This window comes from Microcaecilia unicolor, chromosome 3 (assembly GCF_901765095.1).
Source record: "Microcaecilia unicolor chromosome 3, aMicUni1.1, whole genome shotgun sequence".
Lineage (NCBI taxonomy): Eukaryota > Metazoa > Chordata > Amphibia > Gymnophiona > Siphonopidae > Microcaecilia > Microcaecilia unicolor.
In genome coordinates this window covers 1623531-1651186 of record NC_044033.1, presented here as the reverse complement: position 1 = coordinate 1651186, position 27656 = coordinate 1623531, and the positions used below count along the sequence as shown (strand labels likewise).

Here is a 27656-nt window from a genome sequence, read left to right as displayed (position 1 = left end):
CAGGGATTGGTGCTTGAGCTGGCTCTTTTTAACATCTTTGTGAGTGATATTGCGGAAGGACTGTCTGCTAAGGTTTGTCTCTTTTGTGAATGATACCAAACTCTTTAATAGAGTAGGCACCCTGGAGGGTGTAGATAAAGTGAGAAGAGATCTAGCAAAGCTTGAAGAATGGTCCAATAACTGATAACTAAGATTTAGTGCTAAAAAATGCAGGTTCATGCACTTGGGTTACAAATATCCAAGGGAACGGTACAGTATAGGGGGTGAAGTACTTCTGTGTATGAAAGAAGAGCGGGGCTTGGGGGTGATTGTATCTGATTATCTTAAGGTGGCCAAACAGGTAAAAAAAGGCGACAGGCAAAGCCAGAAGGATGCTCGGGTGCATAGGGAGAGGGATGACCAGTAGGAAAAAAGAGGCGATAGTGCCCTTATACAAGTCTTTGGTGAGGCCTCATTTAGAGTATTGTGTGCAATTCTGGAGACCGCACCTATGAAAAGACATAAAACAGGATGGAGATGGTCCAGAGAGTGATACAAAATTAGTCAGTGGTCTCTGTCACAAAGCATATAGGGACAGGCTTATAGACCTCTGGAAGAGAGGTGGGAGAGAGGGGATATGATAGAGATGTTTAAATACCTCCGTGGCATTAATTACTACTACTACTTAGCATTTCTATAGCGCTACAAGGCGTACGCAGCGCTGCACAAACATAGAAGAAAGACAGTCCCTGCTCAAAGAGCTTACAATCTAATAGACAAAAAAAAAATAAAGTAAGCAAATCAAATCAATTAATGTGTACAGGAAGGAGGAGAAGAGAGTAGGTGGAGGCGAGTGGTTACAAGTCAAAAGCAATGTTAAAGAGGTGGGCATTAATGTTCAGGTGAGCCTTTTTCAAATGAAGGAAAAGTCTGGAATGAGAAGGCACAGGATGAAGTTAAGAGGAAACAGGCTCAGAAGTAACCTGCCTAACACCTTCCTTCTCTCTTCCCTCACCTAATCTTTGAACATCACTAATTGTGTCTGATATCATGGAATGACTATGTCTTAACCAAACTCTGTAAGCCACATTGAGCCTGCAAATAGGTGGGAAAATGTGGGATACAAATGCAACAAATAAATAAATAAAACCCTAAGAAAATACACTTTCACGGAAAGGGTGGTGGACATGTGGAATGGTCTCATGGTGGAAGATGAAGAGACGAGAACTGTGTCAGAATCTAAGAAAGCATGGGACAGGCATGTGGAATCTGTTAGGGAAAGCAGGAGTTAGTGGTTACTGAGGATGGGAAGACTTGATGGGCCATTTGGCCTTTATCTGCCGACACATATCTCTGTTTCTAAAAGAAAATGACATGCTGATGGGTTTTTTTTATTATTGTTTCAATTGTGGTTTCTTAAATTTATTTCAACTATTGGGTCCTTTTACTAAACTGAAGGAAAAACTGGTCTTCAAGGCCTTACGTGGGTTTTTCCTAAGGACATTTTTACCGCAGACATAAAACAGCCAATTTTATTTCATTTTTTGCATTAATGACTATTTTCTACCGCATGAGCCCTTACACCTTTCTGTAGGAGATAACGGATCATGCAACAAACATGTGTTAACCAGTTAGGGCGCACTAACGTGGATGCGCTCTCCACCTTTATGGGTACGAGCCCCCGCCACAAATAACAAGTGCTATACAGAGCTTGTCAATCTGTGCCTGAGTTATTGTGACTATCATCAATTCTACAGTGCTATGCTTCAAGTCAGAGACCTTTGCTATGATCTGCAACTCTGCTGAGTCATGCTTGTTCTAATTAAAAAGAAATTTACATGACCCGGCTGATGCAAGACAAGAAAATCCAGGTCACAACAAAACCAGGCTCAGTGAAAGTCCCCAGAAATAACATCACAAGACTGTTTGGAGCCAGGGCTCTGAGAAAAGCATCCAGAGTGAGGTCAAAAGATATTCTTTCGGTTTTTGCAAGCTATAATATTAGAAGTGGGCAACCAATTATCTTTTGCGAAGCTATCAGATCTTCGGAGCCATTCCTGATGGCACAAATGATGTAAAGAGGCACCATTGGCCTCTGTACATTTAAGACTCTCCACAACTTTTCATCTCACCTGTTGATCTCCGTTGAACGCACTGAAACCGGCTCTGTCTGTGACTGCCAGCAGTACCAGCTGTTCCCAGGAGCCACTGACTTGCACATCCAGGTACAGGCCAAGCTCTATGTTCACCGGTTCTACGGAAGTGTGTGTTTGTTTTAAATAATATCCGATTTGTGTTTATTATAGCAGTTTTAAACTGACATTCTGAACGTAGGACATTACTGTTATTATTTCTGTCTTCATTTGTTTCGCTTTTCTTCAGGAATGTAAATAAAATCTTTATTACTGCCAGTAGTTTCATATTTTCAGTTTAGTAGCAAATGTAAAGAATGAGAATTCAGGATTGTTTATAAGAGGTGGGATTTCCTTGTCCAGAATGCTACTATAATATAATATTGCTCGTCTCTATTTACACTGTCCCACTGGGGCCCAGTGTGAATTATTAGGCTATTTCTACAAGCCCCCTCCCCCACCACAAAAAAAAATATTTTTACTGCCTGGATAAGTGTGTGCTAATTTGGTAGTTACCTCAGGATACCTGAGTGCATAGGAGCCAACTTTTCAAAATTATTGGGGGTGCTAAGCCTAATGAAAATAACCCCTCCCTGGACACATACAAGGAATTTGCTCAATACTGGGGGTGCTCAAGCACCCACAGAGTCGGCTCCTATACCTGAGTGTGTCCTGCAGACGCCATTTTAAGATATGCTAAGCACAATTTAACGCAGCTTAGCAAAAGGACCCTCTTCTGTACACAATGCTAGCCATAATGGGGGTGGTTCTATAAAGAGCACTAGTATTTTATATCAGTAAATTTGTGCGCTGAACGCGTGATAGAATATGAGCACAAATCAGCACTTAGACGAACTAGCAGAGAACCACACTCACCTTGCTCATCTCCTCTCTCTCTTCAGCGTGCATCCAGATGGGCTTGTGGTCATCTGTACCAAGGACGAGAAGATTCAATACATGAAACTTTCAACCCAGAGAGACACATCTGCCAAGTAATATTACTATTTTCTAAAAGGAGGTAAAGTAGTCTTCTGGCATACATACAATACACAGTAGATACCCCTTCTCAGTATGTGTAGGTAATATAATCACCAGCATTAATCAATAACACCTTTATTCATAGGAGGAAACAGCCTCAACAGACTGCAAACTACTTGGGAGGTTTGGGAAGAGAGACCAGGACCTGTGGGATTGTTTGTTTATGGTGCGGCTGCACTGAAGAAGACATTTTGCCTCTACCATGGCGGGGGAACGTTGTATATTTTTTGAAACCTTTAATAAAAGGTTAATTAAAAATAATAAATAAAGTCAAAGACATACAGGGAAAGAGCCAGAGGTGCAGCAGAAGAAGGCAAAAAGAATGAGTCACGTGGAGGGGCATAATCGAATGGGGCGCCCAAGTTTTCCTGAGGGCGTCCCCGCAAGACGGCCCTGTGAAGGGGCAGGGAAACCGCTATTATTGAAACAAGATGGGTGTCCATCTTTCATTTCGATAATACGGTCGGGGACACCCAAATCTCAACATTTAGGTCGACCGTTGAGATGGTCGACCTTAGAGATGGTCGTCCCCAGTTTTTGGTGATAATGGAATCCGAGGACGCCCATCTCAAAAACGACCAAATCCAAGCCATTTGGTTGTGGGAGGAGCCAGCATTCGTAGTGCACTGGTCCCCCTGACATGCCAGGACACCAACCGGGCACCCTAGGGGGCACTGCAGTGGACTTCACAAATTGCTCCCAGGTGCATAGCTCCATTACCTTGTGTGCTGAGCCCCCCCCCCCCCCCAAACCCACCCAAAACCCACTACCCACACTACCATAGCCCTTAAAGGGTAAAAGGGGGGCACCTACATGTGGGTACAGTAGGTTTCGGGTGGGTTTTGGAGGGCTCCCATTTACCACCACAAGTGTAACAGGTAGGGGGGGATGGGCCTGTGTCCGCCTGCCTGAAGTGCACTGCAGTACCCACTAAAAACTGCTCCAGGGACCTGCATACTGCTGTCATGGAGCTGGGTATGACATTTGAGGCTGGCAAAAAAAAAAATTTAAAATTTTTTTTAGGGTGGGAGGGGGTTTGTGAGCACTGGGGGAGTAAGGGGAGGTCATTCCCGATTCCCTCCAGTGGTTAACGGGTCAGTTTGGGCACCTTTTTGAGGCTTGATCGTGAAAAAAAATGGACCAAGCCAACCAAATGCTCGTCAGGGACACCCTTCTTTTTTCCATTATTGGCCGAGGAAGCCCATCTCTTAAGCATGCCCCAGTCCCGCCTTCACTACGCCTTCGATGCCCCCGTGAACTTTGGTCACCCCCATAATGGACTGCAGTTGAGGGTGCCCAAAATCGGCTTTCAATTATGCTGATTTGGGTGACCCTGAGAGAAGGATGCCCATCTCCCGATCTGTGTCGGAAGATGGGCACCCTTCTCTTTCGAAAATGCCCCTGATTGTCAAAGACACAGAGAGAAAAGCACACGGAAGAGTGACTGAAACAGTGAAGGAAACCAACTGAGATAAGCCCGAGAGAGAGGCTTTAAAAGAAAGAAAGACGTCTGGTCAGTACATACCATCAACAGAACCAAACTCCTTGACATGGGCTCGGGTCAGGATCTCCTTGTACAGAACCTCAGCATCCTTGTATTTGGCTTGTTTCAAGTAGCAGGAAGCCTGTAAGGGAAACAGCAGAAAAGCTCCAAACATCTTCCACTCACAAAAAGACTCTTACTGAACCTTGTATTCAATGACGCATCTCTCACTCTTTTATACAGACTTAAAGAGGTTCTGAGCACAGATGGTGTCCATCTATCAAAGGAGGGACAAGGTGACACCTGCTGAAGAAAGCTTTAAACTAGAATCATTGGAGTGGGGTGAATAAAGCCCCCAGACAAGTGAAAGGTTGAACAGCTCTACAGAAATGGGTAAAAAGGAAACATCTGGAAAGCAACACATAGTAATGTCCGTAGTAGGGGAAATAAGGTTCTAGATCTAGAGGTGGTGATGCAAGAGGCTGACTTGGGTTTAGTTGCACCAGGCTACAATCTAGTCAGGAAGGACAGGGCGGGGAGTGGCATTATATGTTAAAGAAAATATTAAAGCCACATAATTGCAGAACTTACAGGGTTAGGAACAGGCACTTTGGGTCAATCTGCAAAGAGGGAAAGAAGGTAAAATTATGTATAATCATACCTGATAATTTTCTTTCCATTAATCATAGCTGATCAATCCATAGACTGGTGGGTTGTGTCCATCTACCAGCAGGTGGAGATAGAGAGCAAACTTTTGCCTCCCTATATGTGGTCATGTGCTGCCGGAAACTCCTCAGTATGTCGATATCAAAGCTCCATCCGCAGGACTCAGCACTTAGAGAATTACACCCACGAAGGGACACTCTGCCCAGCTCACCACCGCCGAAACGGGGGAGGGGAATTAACCCAGCTCATCCCCACACAAGTGGGGGAGGGGAATCCGTCCAGCTCATCCCCGCGGAGCGGGGGAGGGACACCACACCCGCCGATGCGGGGGGATCTGGCTTATCCTGCAACCGCAACCGCGGGAGGAGCTGACTGACCCTAACACCACCGAAGCGGGAGGGGTACAAAGCTGCCCTACAGCCGCACGAAGCGGGAGGGAGTGCCGGCAGAATTTATGTCTCAATCCAGCCCCGTAAAACGGAGGGGAGAGGAATGCAGCAGCTCACTGTAACACAAACTCGTCTCAACTCTTGAAGAATCCAAGTGAAAGAACTTGAACACGAAGTCTTTCTGAAATAACTGAAGACTAAACTTGAACCTGAAATGCAACCAGAATAAAAACAGAACAGATATCTGGGAGGGGCTATGGATTGATCAGCTATGATTAATGGAAAGAAAATTATCAGGTATGATTATACATAATTTTACCTTCCATATCATCAAGCTGATCAATCCATAGACTGGTGGGATGTACCGAAGCAGTACTCACCCAGGGCGGGACATTGAAATCCCTGACCTCAACATTGAAGCTCCAAACCGGGCCTCCGCCCGTGCAGCCACAGTCAAACGGTAATACTTGGAGAATGTATGAGCCGAAGCCCAAGTTGCCGCCTTGCATATCTCTTCCAAGGAGACGGATCCGGCCTCTGCCATCGAGGCCGCCTGAGCTCTCGTGGAGTGAGCCTTCAGCTGGATAGGCGGCACCTTCCCCGCGGCCACATAAGCCGCTGCAATGGCTTCCTTGACCCATCTTGCCACTGTAGGCTTAGCAGCCTGCAGACCCTTACGAGGACCTGCAAACAGGACAAACAGATGATCCGATTTCCGGAAATCATTGGTCACTTCCAAGTATCTGAAGATGACTCGTCTCACATCCAGATATTTAAGAGCAGAGTACTCCTCTGGGTAGTCCTCCCTACGAAAGGAAGGGAGACAGAGCTGCTGATTCACATGGAAGCGAGAAACAATCTTGGGCAGGAAGGAAGGCACTGTGCGAATAGTCACTCCTGCCTCAGTGAACTGCAGAAAAGGCTCTCGACATGAGAGCGCCTGGAGCTCGGAAACTCTTCTGGCTGAAGTGATAGCCACCAAAAAGACTGCTTTCAACGTCAGGTCTTTCAGAGATGCCCTCGACAAGGGTTCAAAAGGCGGCTTCTGCAATGCTCTTAGCACCAGGTTGAGATTCCACGCAGGCACCACTGAGTGCAGAGGAGGGCGCAGGTGATTAACTCCCTTGAGAAAGCGCACCACATCTGGCTGCGAAGCCAGGGAAGCACCCTTCAGGCGGCCCCTGAAGCAAGCCAGAGCCGCTACCTGGACTTTAAGGGAACTGAGCGACAGGCCTTTCTCCAGACCTTCTTGCAGGAACGCCAACACTGAAGAAATTGGAGCAGTGAAGGGAGAAAGTGAGCCTGCTTCACACCATGCTGCAAAGATACGCCAAACCCTGGCGTAAGCAGTAGAAGTAGAGCGTTTCCTCGCTCTCAGCATAGTGGCGATGACCTTGTCTGAGAAGCCCTTCTTCCTCAGACGCTGCCGCTCAATAGCCAGGCCGTAAGACCAAAGGGAGAGGGATCCTCCATCACCACGGGACCCTGATGTAACCGGCCCTGCTCCACTGACAGCCGCAGAGGATCGTCGACTGAGAGCCTGATCAAGTCCGCATACCAGGGACGTCTGGGCCAATCCGGACCCACCAGGATTACCCTGCCGGGATGCTTTGCCACCCGGTCTAGCACCCTGCCCAACATGGGCCAGGGCGGGAACACATAGAGGAGCTCTTGTGTCGGCCACTGTTGGAGAAGAGCATCTACTCCCAGGGATCGAGGGTCCTGTCCTCTGCTGAAAAAGCGCGGCACTTGGCAATTGGCCGATGACGCCATCAGATCTAGGCTCGGCTGGCCCCAGCGCTTCGTGATGTCCAAGAACGCCTGAGCAGATAGTTGCCACTCTCCGGGCTCCAAGGTATGGCGACTGAGAAAGTCCGCCTTGACATTCATGACTCCGGCAATGTGGGCCGCTGAAAGCTGCTCCAGGTTCGCTTCCGCCCACTGGCAAAGACTCATAGCCTCCTTGGCTAGAGGGGCGCTCTTGGTACCTCCCTGGCGGTTGATATAGGCCACAGCCGTGGCATTGTCCGACAGGACCCGTACAGGCTACAACACCAGTACCGGGATGAACTCCAATAACACCAACCGAATGGCTCTGAGTTCCAGGAGGTTGATAGACCACTTGCCTCTGCAGGAGACTAGAGCCCCTGCGCTGTCCTTCCCAAGCAGTGGGCTCCCCAGCCCATCAAAGAGGCGTCTGTCGTGACGACAATCCACTCCGGGGTCACCAGAGGCAATCCTGCAGACAACTTGTCTGTCTGCGTCCACCAGCTCAGCGCCTTGCGCACTGCTGGGTCCACGGGAAGGCGCACAGCATAATCCTCCGACATCGGAGTCCAGCGCAGCAGCAGAGATAGCTGTAGTGGTCTCATATGAGCCCTGGCCCAGGGCACTACTTCCATCATGGCCGTCATAGAGCCCAACAGCTGCACGTAGTCCCAAGCCCGAATAGGAGAGGCTACTAGGAACTAGTCCACCTGAGCCTGAAGCTTGACAATCCGATTGTCTGGCAGGAACACTCTGCCCACTTGGGTGTCGAATCGAACTCCCAGATACACCAAGGACTGAGTCGGGCGCAGCTGGCTCTTCTTCCAGTTGATGATCCATCCCAGGGAGCTCAAAAGAGCAACTACCCGGTCCATAGCTTTGCCGCACTCTGCATAAGAGGGGGCTCGGATCAACCAGTCGTCCAGATAAGGATGGACTTGTACTCCTTCCTTTAGCAGGAAGGCCGCTATGACCCCCATTACTTTGGAAAAGGTCCGCGGAGCAGTAGCCAACCCGAAAGGGAGGGCTCTGAACTGGAAGTGTCGTCTCAGGACTGTAAAACGCAGAAAGCGTTGGAGAGGAGGCCAGATGGGAATATGCAGGTACGCTTCCTTGATGTCCAAGGAAGCCAAGAACTCTCCTGCCTTCACTGCCGCTATAACAGAGCGGAGAGTCTCCATGCGAAAGTGCCTCACTTTCCAGGCCCGATTGACCCCTTTGAGGTCGAGGATAGGCCGGACAGAACCTCCTTTCTTTGGAACCACAAAGTAAATGGAGTAACGTCCCTTGCCAATCTGATTTTTTGGCACCGGAACGACCGCACCCAGGCGGATCAGGTTGTCCAAGGTCTGCTGCACTGCCACAGCTTGACCGGAGACTTGCAGGGAGAGAGTACAAACCCGTCTCTTAAGGGTTGGCAGAACTCTAGCTTGTAGCCGTCTCTGATGACTTCCAGCACCCACGCGTCTGAAGTTATAGTGGTCCACTCGCCCAGAAACGAGGACAGCCGTCCTCCAATCTGCACTAGGGCGTGGACCAAGGCCCCGTCATTGGGTACGAGACCCTGGGGGAGGACCGGAGGGAGCACCTCCGGGACGGCGGTCTCTGCGAAAGGAATGCTGCTTGGGGAGAAATTCCTCTTGAAGGAAGAGGGGGCAGAGGAACCCGACTTGCCCGGGCGGTACCGACGGGCTTCCAGCCACCGTTCTCTGGAGGTACCGGGACGAGTACTAGCCCGAGCCCTGACCTCTGGTAATTTCTTGCCCTTAGACGTGCCGAGACCGGTCACGATTTTGTCCAGCTCGACCCCAAAGAGCAGCTTGCCTTTAAAAGGCAATCTAGCCAGGCGGGATTTAGAGGCGTGGTCAGCAGACCAATGTTTCAGCCAAAGCCACCGCCGCGCAGAGACTGTCTGAGCCATGCCTTTAGCTGAGGCTCTCAAGACATCATACAGCAAGTCTGCCAAATAGGCTAAGCCCGATTCCAGGGCCGGCCAATCAGCCCTCAAGGAAAGATCCGAGGGGGAAGCCCGCTGCACCATAGTCAGGCACGCCCTGGCCACATAGGAGCCGCAAACTGAGGCCTGCAAACTTAAAGCAGCTGCCTCAAAGGACGACCTTAAGGCCGCCTCCAATCTTCTGTCTTGGGCGTCCTTTAGGGCCGTGCCACCTTCCACCGGCAACGCCGTTTTCTTAGTCACCGCAGTGATTAAAGAATCCACGGTAGGCCACAGATAGGCCTCACGTTCACTCACAGCCAAAGGATAGAGGCGGGACATAGCCCTAGCCACTTTAAGGCTCGTTTCCGGGACATCCCATTGAGCCGCAATTAAGGTGTGCATGGCATCATGCACGTGGAAGGATCTAGGCGGGCGCTTCGTCCCCAGCATAATGGCAGAGCCAACAGGGGCTGAGGGAGAGACGTCCTCCGGAGAGGAAATCTTCAAAGTGTCCATGGCCTGTAAAAACAGGTTGGGCAAATCCTCTGGGCTAAAAAGCCGTGCTGCAGAGGAGTCATCCGCTCCATCCGAGCGGGGATCTATCTCCTCCAAGGAATCCGCAAAGGACCGTTGGGAGACCTCAGACACGCTGCCCTCATCTACATCGGAGGAGACAAAGTCCTCCAAGGCCTGGAAATCAACCCGAGGGCGTTTACCTCTGGGAACCTCAACCTCTTTATCAGAAGAGGGAGCAGGGGCAGCGTTTTGCATGAGGAAAGCCTGATGCAGCAGCAAAACAAACTCGGGGGAGAAACCCCCCAGACTGTGCACTTCCGCAGCCTGGGCAACAGCCCTAGACGCACTCTCAACCGGCGCTCGCAATAGCGGGGGAGAGACATGCTGCGCATCCAAAATGGCGTCCGGCGCGAAACTCCGCGAAGGAGCCGCGCGGGAAGAACGGCGCTTAACTTTAGCCGCTTGTGCCGTCGCCCAAATTAAGGGCGTTCATGGCATTGTCTCCAACCTCAAGGGCGGCCCACGAAGAAGCCGTCCGAGCCGCGTGGCCGGCCAAGATGGCGGAGGCGAGGAGCGGGGGATGGGCGTTTATGGCGGGAAAAAACCGCCACGCCGGAGGAACGACCGGGACATTCATCGGTCACTAAACTGTCACCCATCAAGGGCGAATCAGGTTGTAAAACCCCCGCATCCCCTCTAGAAGCGCTCCAGCGATCCGGGGAGCGACCCTTTGCGCCCTCGCCCTCCGACGCCATATGCCACGAGGAGAAGAATCGGGGAACCCCCTGCCCGCTATAAAAAGGTAAAATTACCTGCTTGCCGCTCCGAGCTGCAACGAACTGGTGTCCCAGTGAGTAGCTGCAATGAACGTTTAAAGAAACGTCGAATTAAATGCCTTTAAAGACGTTTAAAATTTTTTTTTTTTTTTTTTTTTAAACGGAGCCAGCAGGAGGGGGGAGAAAAGGAGGGACCTGGCACCACCAGGTTTGCACTTGCTCAAAAGAGCCCTCAACCCCAGGCCTCAACAAAACCTAAGGATTAGGCTTGGAGGCCTAGCCAGAGCTGCTGCTGTGTGTGACCACCACCTGCTGAGATAGAGAACATACTGAGGAGTTTCCGGCAGCACATGACCACATATAGGGAGGCAAAAGTTTGCTCTCTATCTCCACCTGCTGGTAGATGGACACAACCCACCAGTCTATGGATTGATCAGCTTGATGATATGGAAAATGTGTTTACATCGGTGTGATATACAGGCCTCCTTCACAGACAGAAGAAATGGCAGAGGTTTAATTGAAGGCATTCAAAATATAGCTGTGGAAGGAGAAGCACTACTAACAGGTGATTTTAATATGCCAGGTGTTGACTGGGGTGTCCTTCGCGTGTGGGAGATCTGCATTCTCTACAGGGAGAACTATTCCAGCAGTTGGTAACACAACTGACATGGGATGGGGTCATTCTGGACTTAGTGCTTACTAATGGGGAGAGGGTTTCTGAGGTTATACTGGGTGATCTCCTGGCTTCCAGTGGTCACCGGATGGTGTGCTTCAATATTAAAGACATGCGTACTTTGTGCTTTCTGCAGGGCTGATCCTCTCTATTTGTATCTGGTGGTTCAATACTAAGACAGACACAGAAGATTTATTCAAAAGTGAAGGTTCTACAAGTCAACAAAACTATGTGTGTGTGGGGGGGGGGCAATTCTATAACTCTGCGCCTCAAGTTAGGTGCCACATGCTGACTGCCATTTTTACACAGGCATCCTAGTGCCAAGAATCCGTTATAGCATGTTTGAAGTCCAGGCCTTTGAACTTTGTGCGTCTACACTCCACTTTAGCTCCTATATCAAACCATACCAGGGGCGTAGCTTTCACCCCCCCCCAAACCTCCCCCGCCACATTCGACTCCCCCCTTTCCGCCGCTGCCAACCTTCCCCTGCCACCGCTAGGTACCTTTTCTGGTGGGGGTCCCCAACCCCCACCAGCCGAAGTCCTCTTCAGCGCCGGTCTCCAGCGCGTCGCTGATCTGGATTCTGTTTCTGTGAGTCCTGACGTCCGTCGCTGAAGGGGACTTCAGCTGGCGGGGGTTGGGAACCCCCGCCAGCAAAGGTACCTGGCGGTGGCGGGGGAAAGTTTGCGGTGGCGGCAGGAAGGGGGGATCTAAAACGTGCCCCATCACCTCGGGTTCTAGACCCCCCTCCCGCCGAAGTCTGGCTACACCTCTGAACCATACAGTACAATTATCACTACTGCCCAGGGAGCAGACACATTTTCCCCATTTGTGAGCAGACCACCCCTTCTCTTGTGGGCTTAGTCGCCATTTGTCTGAGCAGAGCACTTTGAAAGACGTTCATAAGTTCTCTACTCCTTTCAGATTCTGCAGATGGAACTTTCCAATCTGCATCCGGCAGGTTGAAATCTCCCAGGAACAGCACCTCACCTTTCATTCCCAGCCTTTGGATATCTATAACTAGAGCTTTATCCAGATTTTCCATTTGAGTCAGAGGTCTGTACACGCCCATGTGAACAGAGGTTCCATCTTGTCTCTCCAAGATGATGTACATCCACTGCCTCGTTTCTCCAGATGCCCTGAATTTCAGTTGCTTTTATGTTGCTTCTCCACATACACTATAACTCCTCCACCATTTTGGCCATCTCCATGCTTCCTGAAATGACGACAGCCTGCTATGGTTGAATCCCAGTCATAGGACTCTTTTCTATCTACACTTCTTCCCTTGGTTCATTAATCTCATCCCATGGCTTTTCCTACCATCTCTATGCTGATGACTCCCAAATCTACCTTTCTACCCCTGATATCTCACCTTGCATCCAAACCAAAGTTTCAGCGTGCTTGTCTGACATTGCTGTCTGGATGTCTCAACGCCACCTGAAATTAAATATGACCAAAACCGAGCTTCTCATTTTCCCCCCCAAACCCACCTCCCTGCACCCCCCATTTTCTATTTCTGTTGATGGCTCTCTCATTCTCCCTGTCTCCTCAGCTCGAAACCTTGGGGTCATCTTTGACTCTTCTCTCTCCTTCTCTGCTCATATCCAGCAGATTGCCAAGACCTGTCGCTTCTTTCTTTACAACATCCGTAAAATCCGCCCCTTTCTTTCCGAGCACTCTACCAAAACCCTCATCCACACCCTTGTCACCTCTCGTTTAGACTACTGCAATCTGCTTCTTGCTGGCCTCCCACTTAGTCACCTCTCCCCTCTCCAGTCGGTTCAAAACTCTGCTGCCCATCTCGTCTTCCGCCAGGGTCGCATTACTCATACTACCCCTCTCCTCAAGTCGCTTCACTGGCTCCCTATCCGTTTTCGCATCCTGTTCAAACTTCTTCTACTAACCTATAAATGTACTCACTCTGCTGCTCCCCAGTATCTCTCCACACTCGTCCTTCCCTACACCCCTTCCCGTGCACTCCGCTCCATGGATAAATCCTTCTTATCTGTTCCCTTCTCCACTACTGCCAACTCCAGACTTTGCGCCTTCTGTCTCGCTGCACCCTACGCCTGGAATAAACTTCCTGAGCCCCTACATCTTGCCCCATCCTTGGCCACCTTTAAATCTAGACTGAAAGCCCACCTCTTTAACATTGCTTTTGACTTGTAACCACTTGTATCTACTCGCCTCTACCTACCCTCCTCTCCTCTTTCCTCTACACATTAATTGATTTGTTTGCTTTATTTTTTGTCTACTAGATTGTAAGCTCTTTGAGCAGGGACTATCTTTCTTCTATGTTTGTGCAGCCCTGCGTACGCTCTGTAGCGCTATAGAAATGCTAAATAGTAGTAGCAGGAGTCATTAAACCATATCTCTATGACAGCAAGAAGACCTAAGCTTGCCTCTAACATTAGGCCTTGCAGATCCTGCACTTTCTTGCTTTACTATCAGCGTTCATTGTTCATTGCTTTCCAGCTATATTTTATTGATTTTTTTCAACTTTTGCATAGCTTTTTACCTAGACTCCCCTTTTACTCTGTCACTGATAAGATGATTTACTAAGTAAAGAAATAATAAAATAAACACTTTTGCTTTTGCTGGGGGTGATTTCTTGAACTCATCTGTTTCTGTTTCCCACCCCTACCCTCTAGTTTAAAAACTTGGATTCTATATATCATGCCTAAAAATTTGGCAGTGAAATAAAACTTACCTAAGTGCATTCTATAAATCACATCTTAATTTAGGCATACTTTATAGAACAAGCCTAAATTGCCATGAGGTTTATAGAATATGCCGAGTGCCCGTCTGCGCAACTAAATTTAGTCACAGGCAGTTACGCCAAGTACCTGGTTTAAATGCAGACCAGGTGTATTCTGTAATATTGCGCGTAGATTTTAAAAACACCCATGACCCATGGCAATGCGACTTAGCAACACACAGCATGTTATAGAATACGCCTAGACAGTTCTGCATATGGATTCTAATACCAATTAGTGTTAATAATTGCTTGTTAATTGGCAATTATCCATGCTGACTGGCTTGTTAACCAAATTAGGTTATGCGCATTGTTATGGAACATGTTTCGACTGCCCCACACGGAAAGTTCAGCATGATATATAAAATCCGGCAGTGCTTGAATTTCTCACCGAGGATCCTCATTCTTGCCCATCATTACAACACAGCCTTTTGGTTTCCCGTGTATTACTCCATTTTATTTATTTTATTTATGTATTTGTAGCATTTGTATCCCACATTTTCCCACCAATTTGCAGGCTCAATGTGGCTTACATTTGCAGTAATAGCAATTGCCATTTCCGTGTAACAGAATTACAAGTGGTGTTGTGTTAAGGTGCATACATATACGGTAACATACATGGAATATAATATATAAGGAACAGATCATGGTATGTATATATATCATTTGCATACATACAAGGTAGAGAGGAATACATTATGGTATTGCATGAAGGTTCCTGAGTAATAAATAAATTGGGTTGTAATGTATATTAGGTCCTCGACTTTAGATGTACCCTATTTGACATAAGATTTAATTGGTAGTGTTTGATCATTACTAGCAAAGAAGTTAAGCAGTTGTGCAGTAAAGGTTCAGTTTTGTATAGATCGTGTATAAAGTCATTATTTGGTATTTAGGATGAATGTTTCTGGTATGCCATCCTCCTGTGAATTAAAAACCTTCTTGCAGGTTTTGAGCCACATATTGAAGTTTCTGTATTATTATGTAATCTTTCCTCTCCCTTTCCATAGGTAGAAGCACATCAGAAAAAGATACAGTCCTGGAGAACTGAGTTCGATTCCCGGCACAGGCAGCTCCTTGTGACTCTGGGCAAGTCACTTAACCCTCCATTGCCTGCCGCATTGAGCCTGCCATGAGTGGGAAAGCGCGGGGTACAAATGAAACAAAACAAAACAAAAAAAAACAGTCTCCCTCAGCTTCTGAAAAGTTCTTTGTGCTACAAGGGTGATTATTAGGGCCAGATCTTTTGACCCCAGATGGATTACTACATCAATTTAGAATCTTTTCTCTTTTCTGATCATACTCAGTATTTGGTTTGTTTTCCTGCTTGCTGAGGATCCAGAAAGGCATTTTACTTTGCTGGTACCTACGGACTGTGTTCTTAAGTTAATGCCCTAGCTGTTTTCAACTATTTCTTCTGGGTTCTGGGGGTCACCTCCTGCATTGAGTTGACTTCTTAACTTCAGTTCTACTTTCTTGAGTATCATAATGCTTCAGTGCTGGAAAAGAATTTTGTATTATCCATACTATAAATATACATATATATTCAGGGGTCTGTATAGGAGATGAAAATGATGGGGAGGGTGGGTGGTAATAAAAGCCCGTAGTAGGCCAAAAAATATAGCACTTTTAGGACTAAGCAGCTGTGAGAGAATAAGCATGTTTTAGTGACGAACGTGCCTGTCATACCTGTAGCTTAAGAAATAACACCTACCAGATTGTTCTTGGTTTTGGCCACGTTGGGGTCATCAGGCCCAAGTTGGGACTCGTAGATCTCCAGTGCACGACAGTAGTAGTATTCCACCTCCTCATACTTGCCCTGGTTCTGACAAAGTAGTGCCAGGTTATTCAGCTGCTTGGCAACATCTGGATGATTTTTTCCTAAAACCTGAACACATAATATAGGAATAGAAGATTAACTCTGGCATCAGCTGAATCACTGCCATTTCCCAATATGGGAGCAGGGAAATATAACTCAGGGGCAGGGTTCTGGAGGTTTGGGAAATCTTTGATTGAGGCCCTCTTATACCAGGGGCCTTTACCAGAGTCTCCCCAACATGAGGATTCAGAGCTGAGTTTTTTTTTTCCACCACTTTTCACTGACTTCTCTCTCACTTTTTTTTTTTGTAATCAGTTTTCAAACAGTATAATTTTAATTGATATCTGTTGAAATCAATGGGAACTTAAACTATATTTAACAGACTTAGATTCTACTTATTCTTAAAAAGCTCCAAAGCTGTTCCCATCAATAAAGGGGTCATGGATTTGATATACCACCTTTCTGTGGTACAACCAAAGCACTTTACATTTATGATATCCAGGTACTTTCTCCATCCCTAATGGAACTTACCTGTAACGGGGGTTCTCCATGGACAGCAGGATGTCAAAGAAAACAAGGCAAAAGCCAAGGTGAAAGATATATATTTTTCTTGTACTGATCTGCTTTGATATCATTTATTTTAACAACGCCCCTTAAATTTTATAAGCCAATGCCTGTCGCAGCCATGCTTCGCCCCACATTAGGGATACATCAGGAGCAATGAAAGCAAAATGGTGTGTGGTCGGGACTTATCATTAAGTAAAACAGCATGTCTCCTCCGAAACAAACAGTGTATTGACTATTCATTATAACACTGTTTGTTTTGGAGAAGCTGTTTTATCTTAGTGGTAAATCCGTACTACATACCATTTTGGTATTATCATCCCTGTAGCAGTTCTAGTGTGGGATGAAATACGGCTGTGTTGGGCAGAGGTTTGTAAAATTTAAGTATTTTTGTTGAAATAAAGGATATATATTTTTCTTGAACTGATCTCCTTTCATATTTTTTGCTTCAGAAGGATAAGTCAGCTACACATTGGTGACATCATAAACCCCTCTCCTAGAGCTCAGAAAGACATTTTTAAAAGGGTCCTTTAGAGCACATGCCAGCAGCCTTCACCACTTAGCCAGCCCAGTTCCTCCCTGAGGGAGTCCCTCCAGCATTGACATGTTCATCCAAGAGAGAGTGGAAAGTGGGTCTGTGTGGCTGACTTATCCTGCTGCTATCCATGGAAAACACCTGTTTCAGGTACATACAGTTCAAACACTGTCATACCAGGGTACAAATTATATCATAGTGATAGGGTGGATCGAATTGGTGGAGGGGTAGCATTGTATATTAACGAGAGCCTTGAATCAAATAGATTGAAAATTCTGCAGGAAACAAAATACATCTTGGAGTCCCTATGGATTAAAATTCCATGTGTAAAGGGGAAAAGGATAGTGATAAGAGTGTACTACCGTCCGCCTGGCCAGGATGAACAGACGGATGCAGAAATGTTAAAGGAAATTAGGGACGCAAACAAACTGGGCAACACAATAATAATGGGTGATTTCAATTACCCTGATATTGATTGGGTAAATGTAACATCGGGACACACTAGGGAGGTAAAATTCCTTGATGAAAACAAGGACAGCTTTATAGTAACATAGTAGATGACGGCAGAAAAAGACCTGCACGGTCCATCCAGCCTGCCCAACAAGATAAACTCATATACATAACATAGTAGATGACGGCAGAAAAAGACCTGCATGGTCCATCCAGTCTGCCCAACAAGATAAACTCATATGTGTATACCTTACCTTGATTTGTACCTGCCTTTTTCAGGGCACAGACCGTACAAGTCTGCCCAGCAGTATTTCCCGCCTCCCAACCACCAGTCCCGTCTCCCATCACCGGCTCTGGCACAGACTGTATAAGTCTGCTCTCCACTATCCTCGCCTCCCAACCACCAATATGTGCTACTTTTTGTGTATACCCTACCTTGATTTGTACCTGTCCTCTTCAGGGCACAGACCATATAAGTCTGCCCAGCACTATCCCCGCCTCCCACCACTGGCTCTGCCGGTGGAGCAGCTGGTACAGGAACCGACGAGAGAAGGAAAAATTCTAGACCTAGTCCTTAGTGAAGCGCATGATCTGGTGCGGGAGGTAATGGTGCTGGGGCCGCTTGATAACAATGATCATAATATGATCGGATTTTGTATAAGATTTGAAGTAAGTATACATAGGAAATCAAATATGTTAGCATTTAACGTTAAAAAAGGAGACTATGATAAAATGAGAAGAACGGTGAAAAAAAAAACCCCAAAACTTAGAGGAGCGACTGCGAGGGTCAAAAATTTACATCAGGCGTGGATGCTGTTCAAAAACACCATCCTGGAAGCCCAGGCCAAATATATTCCGCGTATTAAAAAAGGAGGACGGAAGACCAAACGACAGCCAGCGTGGTTAAATAGTGAGGTGAAGGAAGCTATTAGAGCTAAAAGAAAATCGAAGAAGGAACCGACTGAAAATAATTTATTTTTTTATTTTTGTTACATTTGTACCCCGCACTTTCCCACTCATGGCAGGCTCAATACGGCTTACATATTATATACAGGTACTTATTTGTACCTGGGGCAATGGAGGGTTAAGTGACTTGCCCAAAGTCACAAGGAGCTGCCTGTGCCTGAAGTGGGAATTTAACTCAGTTCCCCAGGACCAGAGTCCACCACCCTAACCAGTAGGCCACTCCTCCACTCTCTAATAAGAAACGGCATAAGGAATATCAAGTCCAATGCAAAGCGCTAAGAGGGACTTCAAAAAAAAGATTGCGTTGGAGGCAAAAACACATAGTAAAAATGTTTTTAGGTATATTAAAAGCAGGAAGCCGGCAAAAGAATCAGTAGGACCGCTAGATGACCGAGGAGTAAAAGGGGCGATCAGGGAAGACAAAGCCGTAGCGGAGAGATTAAATGAATTCTTTGCTTTGGTCTTCACCGAGGAAGATTTGGGTGTGATACCAGTGCCGGAAATGGTATTCAAAGCTGACGAGTCGGAGAAACTTAATGAATTCTCTGTAAACCTGGAGGATGTAATGGGGCAGTTCTACAAACTGAAGAGTAGCAAATCTCCTGGACCGGATGGTACTCATCCCAGAGTACTGATAGAACTGAAAAATGAGCTTGTGGATCTATTGTTAAAATATGTAATTTATCCTTAAAATGGAGCGTGGTACCAGAAGATTAGAGGGTGGCTAATGTAACGCCGATTTTTGTTAAATTGTACAGCTTATGTACGCAGCGCTGTACAATTTAACAAAGAGAGACAGTCCCTGCTCAAAGAGCTTACAATCTAATAGACAAGTGAACGGTCGGTCCGATAGGGGCAGTCAAATTGGGGCAGTCTGGATTCACTGAACGGTAAAGGTTAGGTGCCAAACGCAGGCTCCTTGAATGTGAAGCCCATCTACATGAGCTTCCCACCCCAGCAGAGATGCATCCATCGTCAGCACGTTTTGTGGCTGAGGAACTTGAAATGGTCGCCCCAAAGTCAAATTGGATCGAATTGCCCACCACTGCAGAGAATTTCGAAAGTTGGTGGACAGCTGGATTACATCCTCTAGATCCCCCGCAAAACCACTGGGAAGCTAGGATCCATTTAGCTGATCTCATATGTAGACGTGCTATGGGCGTTACATGAACTGTGGAGGCCATGTGCCCCAGAAGTCTCAACATCTGCCGAGCCATGACCTCCTGAGACACACGAACCATAGACACCAGGGAAAGAAGGTTGTCCGCCCTCGCCTCGGGGAGATAAGCTTGTGCTGTCTCAGCTTATGAGCTCCAATGAATTCCAATTTTTGGACTGGGGTGAGATGGGACTTGGGATAATTTATGACGAACCCCAGTAGCTCCAGCACCTGAATAGTAATTCGCATGGACTCCAGAGCACCTTCCTTCGAGGTGCTCTTCAACAGCCAATCATTGAGAAAAGGAAACACATGCATTCCTAGTCTGCGTAGAGAACTACAGCTAGGCATTTTGTAAACACTCTGGGCGCAGACACCAGGCCAAAAGGCAGTACACGGTACTGAAAGTGCTGTGTTCCCAGCCGAAATCGAAGATACTTCCTGTGAGCTGGAAGTATCGAGATGTGTGTATAGGCATCCTTTAAGTCCAGAGAGCATAGCCAATCATTTTCCTGAATCATGGGAAGAAGGGTGCCTAGGGAAACCATCCAGAACTTTTCTCGGATAAGAAATTTGTTCAGGGCCCTTAGGTCTAGAATGGGATGCGTCTCCCCCCCCTCCCCCCCCCCCCCCCCCCCCGTTACCTGCTTGTGCTGGGAGCTGAAGGACTGAGCTCCGGGTGGACAATTTGGAGGCTTGGATTCCAGATTGAGGGTGTATCCTAACTAGACAATTTGAAGAACCCACCGGTCAGAGGTTATAAGAGGCCACCTTTGGTGAAAAAACATTAACCTCCCCCCAACCGGTAAGTCATCGGTACGGACACGTTTACTGAGGCTATGTTGAACTGGAGCCAGTCAAAAGCCCGTCCCTTGCTTTTGCTGGGGAGCCACAGTGGCATTAGGCGCACACTGTTGACGTTCTTTGTGGTTCTACATGGAATGTTGCTACTCTTTGGGTTTCTGTCAGGAACTTGTGACCTGAATTGGCCACTGTTGGAAGCAGGATACTGGGCTAGATGGACCATTGGTCTGACCCAGTATGTCTATTCAGATACCGCATTCAATTCAAGCTTCTCCTTCTTACCTACAAATGCACTCAGTCTGCTGCCCCTCACTATCTTTCTACCCTCATCTCCCCTTACGTTCCCACCCGTAACCTCCGTTCACAGGATAAATCCCTCCTCTCAGTACCCTTCTCCACCACCGCCAACTCCAGGCTCTGCTCATTCTGCCTCGCCTCACCCTATGCTTGGAACAACCTTCCTGATCCCTTACGCCAAGCCCCCTCCCTGCCCGTCTTCAAGTCTTTGCTTAAAGCCCACCTCTTCAATGCTGCGTTCGGCACCTAACCCTTACCGTTCAGTGAATCCAGACTGCCCCAATTTGACTGCCCCTATCGGACCGACCGTTCACTTGTCTATTAGATTGTAAGCTCTTTGAGCAGGGACTGTCTCTCTTTGTTAAATTGTACAGCGCTGCGTAACCCTAGTAGCGCTCTAGAAATGTTAAGTAGTAGTAGTAGTTGTAGCCTGGTCCTTTCAGGAAAAAGGTCTTCAGATCAACCTCCTGGAATTAAGAGCGATCTGGAATGCTCTAAAGGCTTTCAGAGATCGGCTGTCCAACCAAATCATTTTAATTCAGACAATCAGGTTGCCATGTATTACTCCAACAAGCAGGGGGGCATAGATCTCGCCCTCTGTGTCAGGAAGCCGTCCAGATGTGGCTTTGGGCTCACCGTCACGGCATGTTTCTCCAGGCCACGTATCTGGCATTCGTAAACAACAGTCTGGCCGACAGGTTGAGCAGGGTAATGCAACCTCACGAGTGGTCACTGAACATGGGCATAGTCCGCAAGATCTTCCAAGCGTGGGGCATCCCCTCGGTGGATCGTTTTGCCTCTCAGATCAATCACAAGGCCTCAGTTCTGTTCCAGGCTTCAGGTCCACAACAGACTAGCATCAGATGCCTTTCTCCTACATTGGGGGACAGGCCTTCTATATGCGTATCCTCCCATACCTCTAGTAGGGAAGACTTTGCTGAAACTCAAGCAAGACTGCGGAACCATGATCCTAATTGCACCCTTCTGGTTCCCTCTTCTTCTGGAGTTGTCCTCCGAGGAACCTTGGAAATTGGAGAGTTTTCCAACCCTCATCACCCAGAACGAGGGGTCGCTTCTACATCCCAACCTCCAGTCTCTGGCTCTTACGGCCTTGATGTTGAGAGCTTAGAATTCGCATCCTTAGGTCTATCAGAGGGTGTCTCCCGAGTCTTGCTTGCTTCCAGAAAAGATTCCATGAACAGGTGTTACTCTTTCAAATGGAGGAGGTTTGCCATCTGGTGTGACAGCAAGGCCCTAGATCCTCTTTCTTGTCCTACACAGACCCTGCTTGAATAGTTTCTACACTTGTCAGAGTCTGGTCTCAAGACCAACTCAGTAAGGGTTCATCTTAGTGTGAATAGTGCCTATCATCGCCGCGTAGAGGGTAAGCCTATCTCTGGACAGCCTTTGGTTGTTCGCTTCATGAGAGATTTGCGTTTGTCAAAGCCCCCTGTCAAACCTCCACCACTGTCATGGGATCTCAACGTCGTTCTCAACCAGCTGATGAAAGCTCCTTTTGAGCCACTGAATTCCTGCCATCTGAAGTACTTGACCTGGAAGGTTATTTTCTTGGTGGCTGTTACTTCAGCTCGTAGGGTCAGTGAGCTTCAGGCCTTGGTAGTACATGCACCTTATATCAAATTTCATCACAACAGAGTAGTCCTCCACACGCACCCTAAGTCCTGCCAAAGGTGGTGTCGGAATTCCATCTGAAACAGTCAATTGTCTTGCCAACTTTCTCTCTCCGTCCTCATACCCTTAAAGTCAGCCTCCATTGAGAAGATTTGCAAGGCTGCAACGTGGTGATCAGTCCACACATTCACCTCTCATTACTGCCTTTAACAGGATACCCGACGCAACAGTCGGTTTGGGCAGTTAGTGCTGCAGAATCTGTTAAGGGTTTAGAATCCAACTCCACCCCCCTAGACCCATTTTTGTTCTGTTCCAGGCTGCTCTCTCAGTTAGTTGTTTACGGTTTCAGGTCAATCTATGTTATGTCCTCGCCTTTGCAAGGCCCAATTGACCAATGTTCATTGTTTTGAGTGAACCTGGTTGCTAGGGATACCCCACACGTGAAGCTTGTCTTCGGAGAAAGCGAAGATACATACCTATAGCAGGTATTCCCCGAGGACAGCAGGCTGATTGTTCTCACAAACCCGCCCTCCTCCCCTTTGAAGTTGTTGTTGTTTGTATGTTTATATGCTTTTTGAATAAACTGAGGCACGCTCACATGACGGGCGGGAAATCAGTCCGCGCAAGCGCACTGCACGCACACCAGAAGACTCTGGCAAAACTTTTTTTTATATTTTGCTTGCAAAATGCCGTCCGATTCCTGGGACGACGCGGACGTCGACCCACATATGAGAACAATCAGCCTGCTGTCCTCGGAGAATACTTGCTACAGGTAAGTATCTTCGCTTTACAATACCAACTGATTTAGTAACAATGCATTCTGCAGATGACAACACTTTTTCTCTTCCATCAAATTAACTTCCATAAAGCTTCTCCAGGGGTTCCAAAGTGATCACCACAAGCTCCAACAGTGGTCCTCGCTGTCACTACCCACCTGGGCCTATCTGTGCTCAGAATGTTTCCTCCATCCTGTCAGTGCAACAGTGATTTTCTGACTAACTCCACAGTTCCGGCAGGCAAACACAGTGAAGGCAACACCAAAGATGATATATAAACAAAACGTGTCAAAGAGGTCACATCAAAAGTTTTATTCAAAGTATGCGATGGGCATGAATTGTGTTTCGGTCTCAGAGGTCCTGCTTCAGGAGTACCTGTAAAGTGCAAATGTTAAACTTCTCAGAGCTCTACAGCATCTGAAAGTAATAACCTAGTCTCTGGTACATAAGTAATGCCACACTGGGAAAAGACCAAGGGTCCATCGAACCCAGCATCCTGTCCACGACAGCGGCCAATCCAGGCCAAGGGCACCCACTTCTAAAACAGCAACAAATAGCATGATAAATAAATAAAAAGTTAAAATGTAAATAAAAACGATGGGAAAAAACTGCTTGAGGGGATATTCTGAAAATACATTATTTAAAGTCATCAAAGCTCGGGTTAAGGATGTTTTCTGTGTACACGTCCCATTGTCTTGGGGGCTGCAGATTGCCCACCCCTGCACTAGGTCTTCTAACGTATCCATTTTGATATTCATTCAGCATATTACAAAATCATATTTCACCACAGGGCACTAAAAGTGTTGAAATTCTACTTCCCTCCGGTAACACACTCTGGACTTGGAAGAGTCATGTTACATTACTTCTTCGTAGCCAATTCAATTGAGCAAAGAGAACATAATTTTTGCAGGAGCTTTGCTGAGGAGGGAGACGCAGACGGTCAGCATAGAGAGTTACCTTTTCCCGGATCTCCAGCGCTCTCTTACACAGTGGCTCTGCCTCTTTGTATTTGCCTCTTTTGCCATACAGAACAGCCAGATTATTCAGTGTAGCTGCAACCTGGAAAGGGAAAGGAACAGGGGATTGGATTTGGAAAGAGTCAGGGGCATCTGTCAAGCACTCACACATGTGCCATTCTCACCCCAATGGTACACTTCCTAGGCAATACCTGACAAGCATTCGAAGCATTACTGCACCCATCACCATGCCAGGGTCATTTGCTGGGCACTCATAGTGCTTCCCCTCTATCACACCAGGGCCACTTTTTATGCATTTGCATTGGTCACACCACTTCAAGCCTGGGGAAAACTGCTGGATACTTACTGCAGGATGGTCCTTGCCTAGGGTCTTCTCTCGAATGGACAGTGCATCGTTCAAGAGATGGGCAGCTTCCTTATACTTATTCTGATCTCTAAAAGATGAAGAGAAATCAGATAATTACATTATTTCAACTGAAAAAATGAAATTATCCCCTTTAGCTAACAAACTCCAAAGCCATGTCTTGTCACCAGTCCTTAGGACCCATGATTCTTAGAACATAAGACAGCCAGGACAGGAAGTGACATCATCTTCCAAGATGGATGCCAGATGTTGGGGACTCCACTGAAAGCCTCAGATATTTCCCTCCTTGATTAAGCAATCGCAATCCATCAAACCCTAATAAGCAGTACCTGAGCTGTATATAGGTGGTGGAAACATTATGTTACATAAAAAGCATGCGGATGATGGTAAAATGGCATCCAAGACCGCTGCGAGAACTGGAACGGAGTAATACATCTGCCAAACACAATCTAATCTCCTAGTAATAAAAATGTTTTCAAGGCTTTCCTAAACACTAAATAATCAGGAAGTAATTGAATCTGAAATGGTAGTGAGTTCAGACCAAAGCTGCTTGGTACTTGAGCGGAATTCAACATCTTACGTGATTCAATCCTTTTTACTGATGGAAAACACAACAACATTTGGTTAAGAGTTCTATAAAAATGACCTTTTTGAAGAAATGTGATCCAACCACATAAATAAATCAGGAGCATTGCCATTCATAGTTTTAAAAATAAGAGAACACAACTTAAATTGGAGCCAGTGCAGCTCCACTACATAAGTGTTGCCATACCGGAACAGACCAAAGGTCCATCAAGCCCAGCATCCTGTTTCCAACAATGGCCAATCCAGGTCACAAATACCTGGCAAAATCCCAAAAAAGTACAAAACATTTTATACTGCTTATCCCATAAATAGTGGATTTTCCCCAAGTCCATTTTAATAATAGTCTATGGACTTTTCCTTTAGGAAGCCAGCCAAACCTTTTTTAAAGCCCGCTAAGCTAACTGCTTTTACTATATTCTCTGGTAACGAATTCCAGAGTTTAATTACACGTTGAGTGAAGAAACATTTTCTTCAATTTGTTTTAAATTTACTGCTTTGCAGCGTCATTGTGTGCCCCCTAGAGGGCTCTGAAAATTATTCTCAAAACCCTTCTGGGTCATTCAACCAAAGGGCCCCAACTCGTTACCAAGATAGGACGAAGGACTCTGAGATCAACCTCTAAGATCACTTACTTATTGCAATTACTAAAACGCCATCCTACCCCATATCGCTCTCCATCTAACACCCTTCTCTGTTCCTCCATCCTCCTCACCTGTACACCAGAGCAAGGATATTCAGCATGGTGGCCACATCTGGATGGTCATGGCCTGATGTTTTCTCCAGGTCTTCTAGAGCCTGTTTACATAGGGGCACAGCCACCTCATAACGCCCCTGCGATGCATACTGAATCACTAGATTATGCAGAGTGCGAAGCCGTGCTGGAATCTCATATCCTCCCTGCTGGGCCGCAGCAGCGGCACTGCTGTGCTGATGTGGCACTGACAGAAACAAACATAAAAACAATTATAAATACTTTTATCAGGACATCAAGCAATAAATATTCTTATTTTTTCCAGAAAGAAGATATGGTAAGTTGGAATCTCTGATCAATGAGATAGGATTCATGTGCATGCTTTGTGTGTGTGTGTGTGGGGGGGGGGGGGGGTGCTACATAATGATTTCAAGATAAAGTCAGCTGTTAGTGAAACATTTATTTACTTCCTTGGCAGTGCTCCTCCTCCTCGTTTGGAAACAGATCATCCAATGTCTCTTTATTTGAATCCCCTTCTTTCTCCTCCTGAAGTTTACAAATAAGATATCAACGAAAAAAAAGAGGTTAGAGGATTCTGTACACACATAGAGGTCTTGTTTTGAAAGCCCTGTGACTGAAAACAAAATATTTATTTATTCATTCATTCATGACATTTATACCTCACGTTAGCCCGAAAAAGACTCAAGTTCAATGTGGCTTACAAACAAACAATAAAGTGAATAAAACTTAATAATGTACAGAATATAACAAAAATTACAATTAAGTTCAAGAAGCAAATTAATACATGTGCAGTGAGTAACCAGGGATTTAGACTATCTCAAGGACAAACAAATAATTTAGGGTGGATAAGTGAGAGCATAATTAGACAGGACTAGATGGGAAACGAGATTACGAAAAGGGTGTGGGTAAAATTCAAATAAGGGTTCTTTGTATTCAGAAAGGCCAGACTTAAGAGATGTGTTTTTAGAAGACTTCTAAAAGTTGGGTTGATCTAGGAAGAGAATTCCAAATTTTGGTGCCTTGATAGAAGAAATTAGCAGAGTGAATTGTTTTATATATCACAGTTTTGTAGGAGTTACAGTGGGGGAAATAAGTATTTGATCCCTTGCTGATTTTGTAAGTTTGCCCACTGACAAAGACATGAGCAGCCCATAATTGAAGGGTAGGTTATTGGTAACAGTGAGAGATAGCACATCACAAATTAAATCCGGAAAATCACATTGTGGAAAGTATATGAATTTATTTGCATTCTGCAGAGGGAAATAAGTATTTAATCCCTCTGGCAAACAAGACCTAATACTTGGTGGCAAAACCCTTGTTGGCAAGCACAGCGGTCAGACGTCTTCTGTAGTTGATGATGAGGTTTGCACACATGTCAGGAGGAATTTTGGTCCACTCCTCTTTGCAGATCATCTCTAAATCATTAAGAGTTCTGGGCTGTCGCTTGGCAACTCGCAGCTTCAGCTCCCTCCATAAGTTTTCAATGGGATTAAGGTCTGGTGACTGGCTAGGCCACTCCATGACCCTAATGTGCTTCTTCCTGAGCCACTCCTTTGTTGCCTTGGCTGTATGTTTTGGGTCATTGTCGTGCTGGAAGACCCAGCCACGACCCATTTTTAAGGCCCTGGCGGAGGGAAGGAGGTTGTCACTCAGAATTGTACGGTACATGGCCCCATCCATTCTCCCATTGATGCGGTGAAGTAGTCCTGTGCCCTTAGCAGAGAAACACCCCCAAATCATAACATTTCCACCTCCATGCTTGACAGTGGGGACGGTGTTCTTTGGGTCATAGGCAGCATTTCTCTTCCTCCAAACACGGCGAGTTGAGTTCATGCCAAAGAGCTCAATTTTTGTCTCATCTGACCACAGCACCTTCTCCCAATCACTCTCGGCATCATCCAGG

At 46.6% G+C, this 27656-nt stretch overlaps 1 protein-coding gene across 5 annotated transcripts in view; it reads right to left on the bottom strand.

The window, feature by feature from the left end:
• KLC4 (kinesin light chain 4) overlaps positions 1-27656 on the bottom strand; it is a 230714-nt gene that overhangs the window by 126556 nt on the left and 76502 nt on the right. For all 5 annotated transcript variants that reach the window (XM_030195691.1, XM_030195692.1, XM_030195693.1 and 2 more), the window contains exons 4-10: positions 26200-26278; positions 25754-25979; positions 24439-24526; positions 24073-24174; positions 15828-16001; positions 4675-4774; positions 2988-3040 (exon numbers count right to left, since the gene is read on the bottom strand). In XM_030195691.1, coding sequence (XP_030051551.1) covers positions 2988-3040; positions 4675-4774; positions 15828-16001; positions 24073-24174; positions 24439-24526; positions 25754-25979; positions 26200-26278 — 822 coding nt within the window. The remainder of the gene's footprint in view (positions 1-2987; positions 3041-4674; positions 4775-15827; positions 16002-24072; positions 24175-24438; positions 24527-25753; positions 25980-26199; positions 26279-27656) is intronic.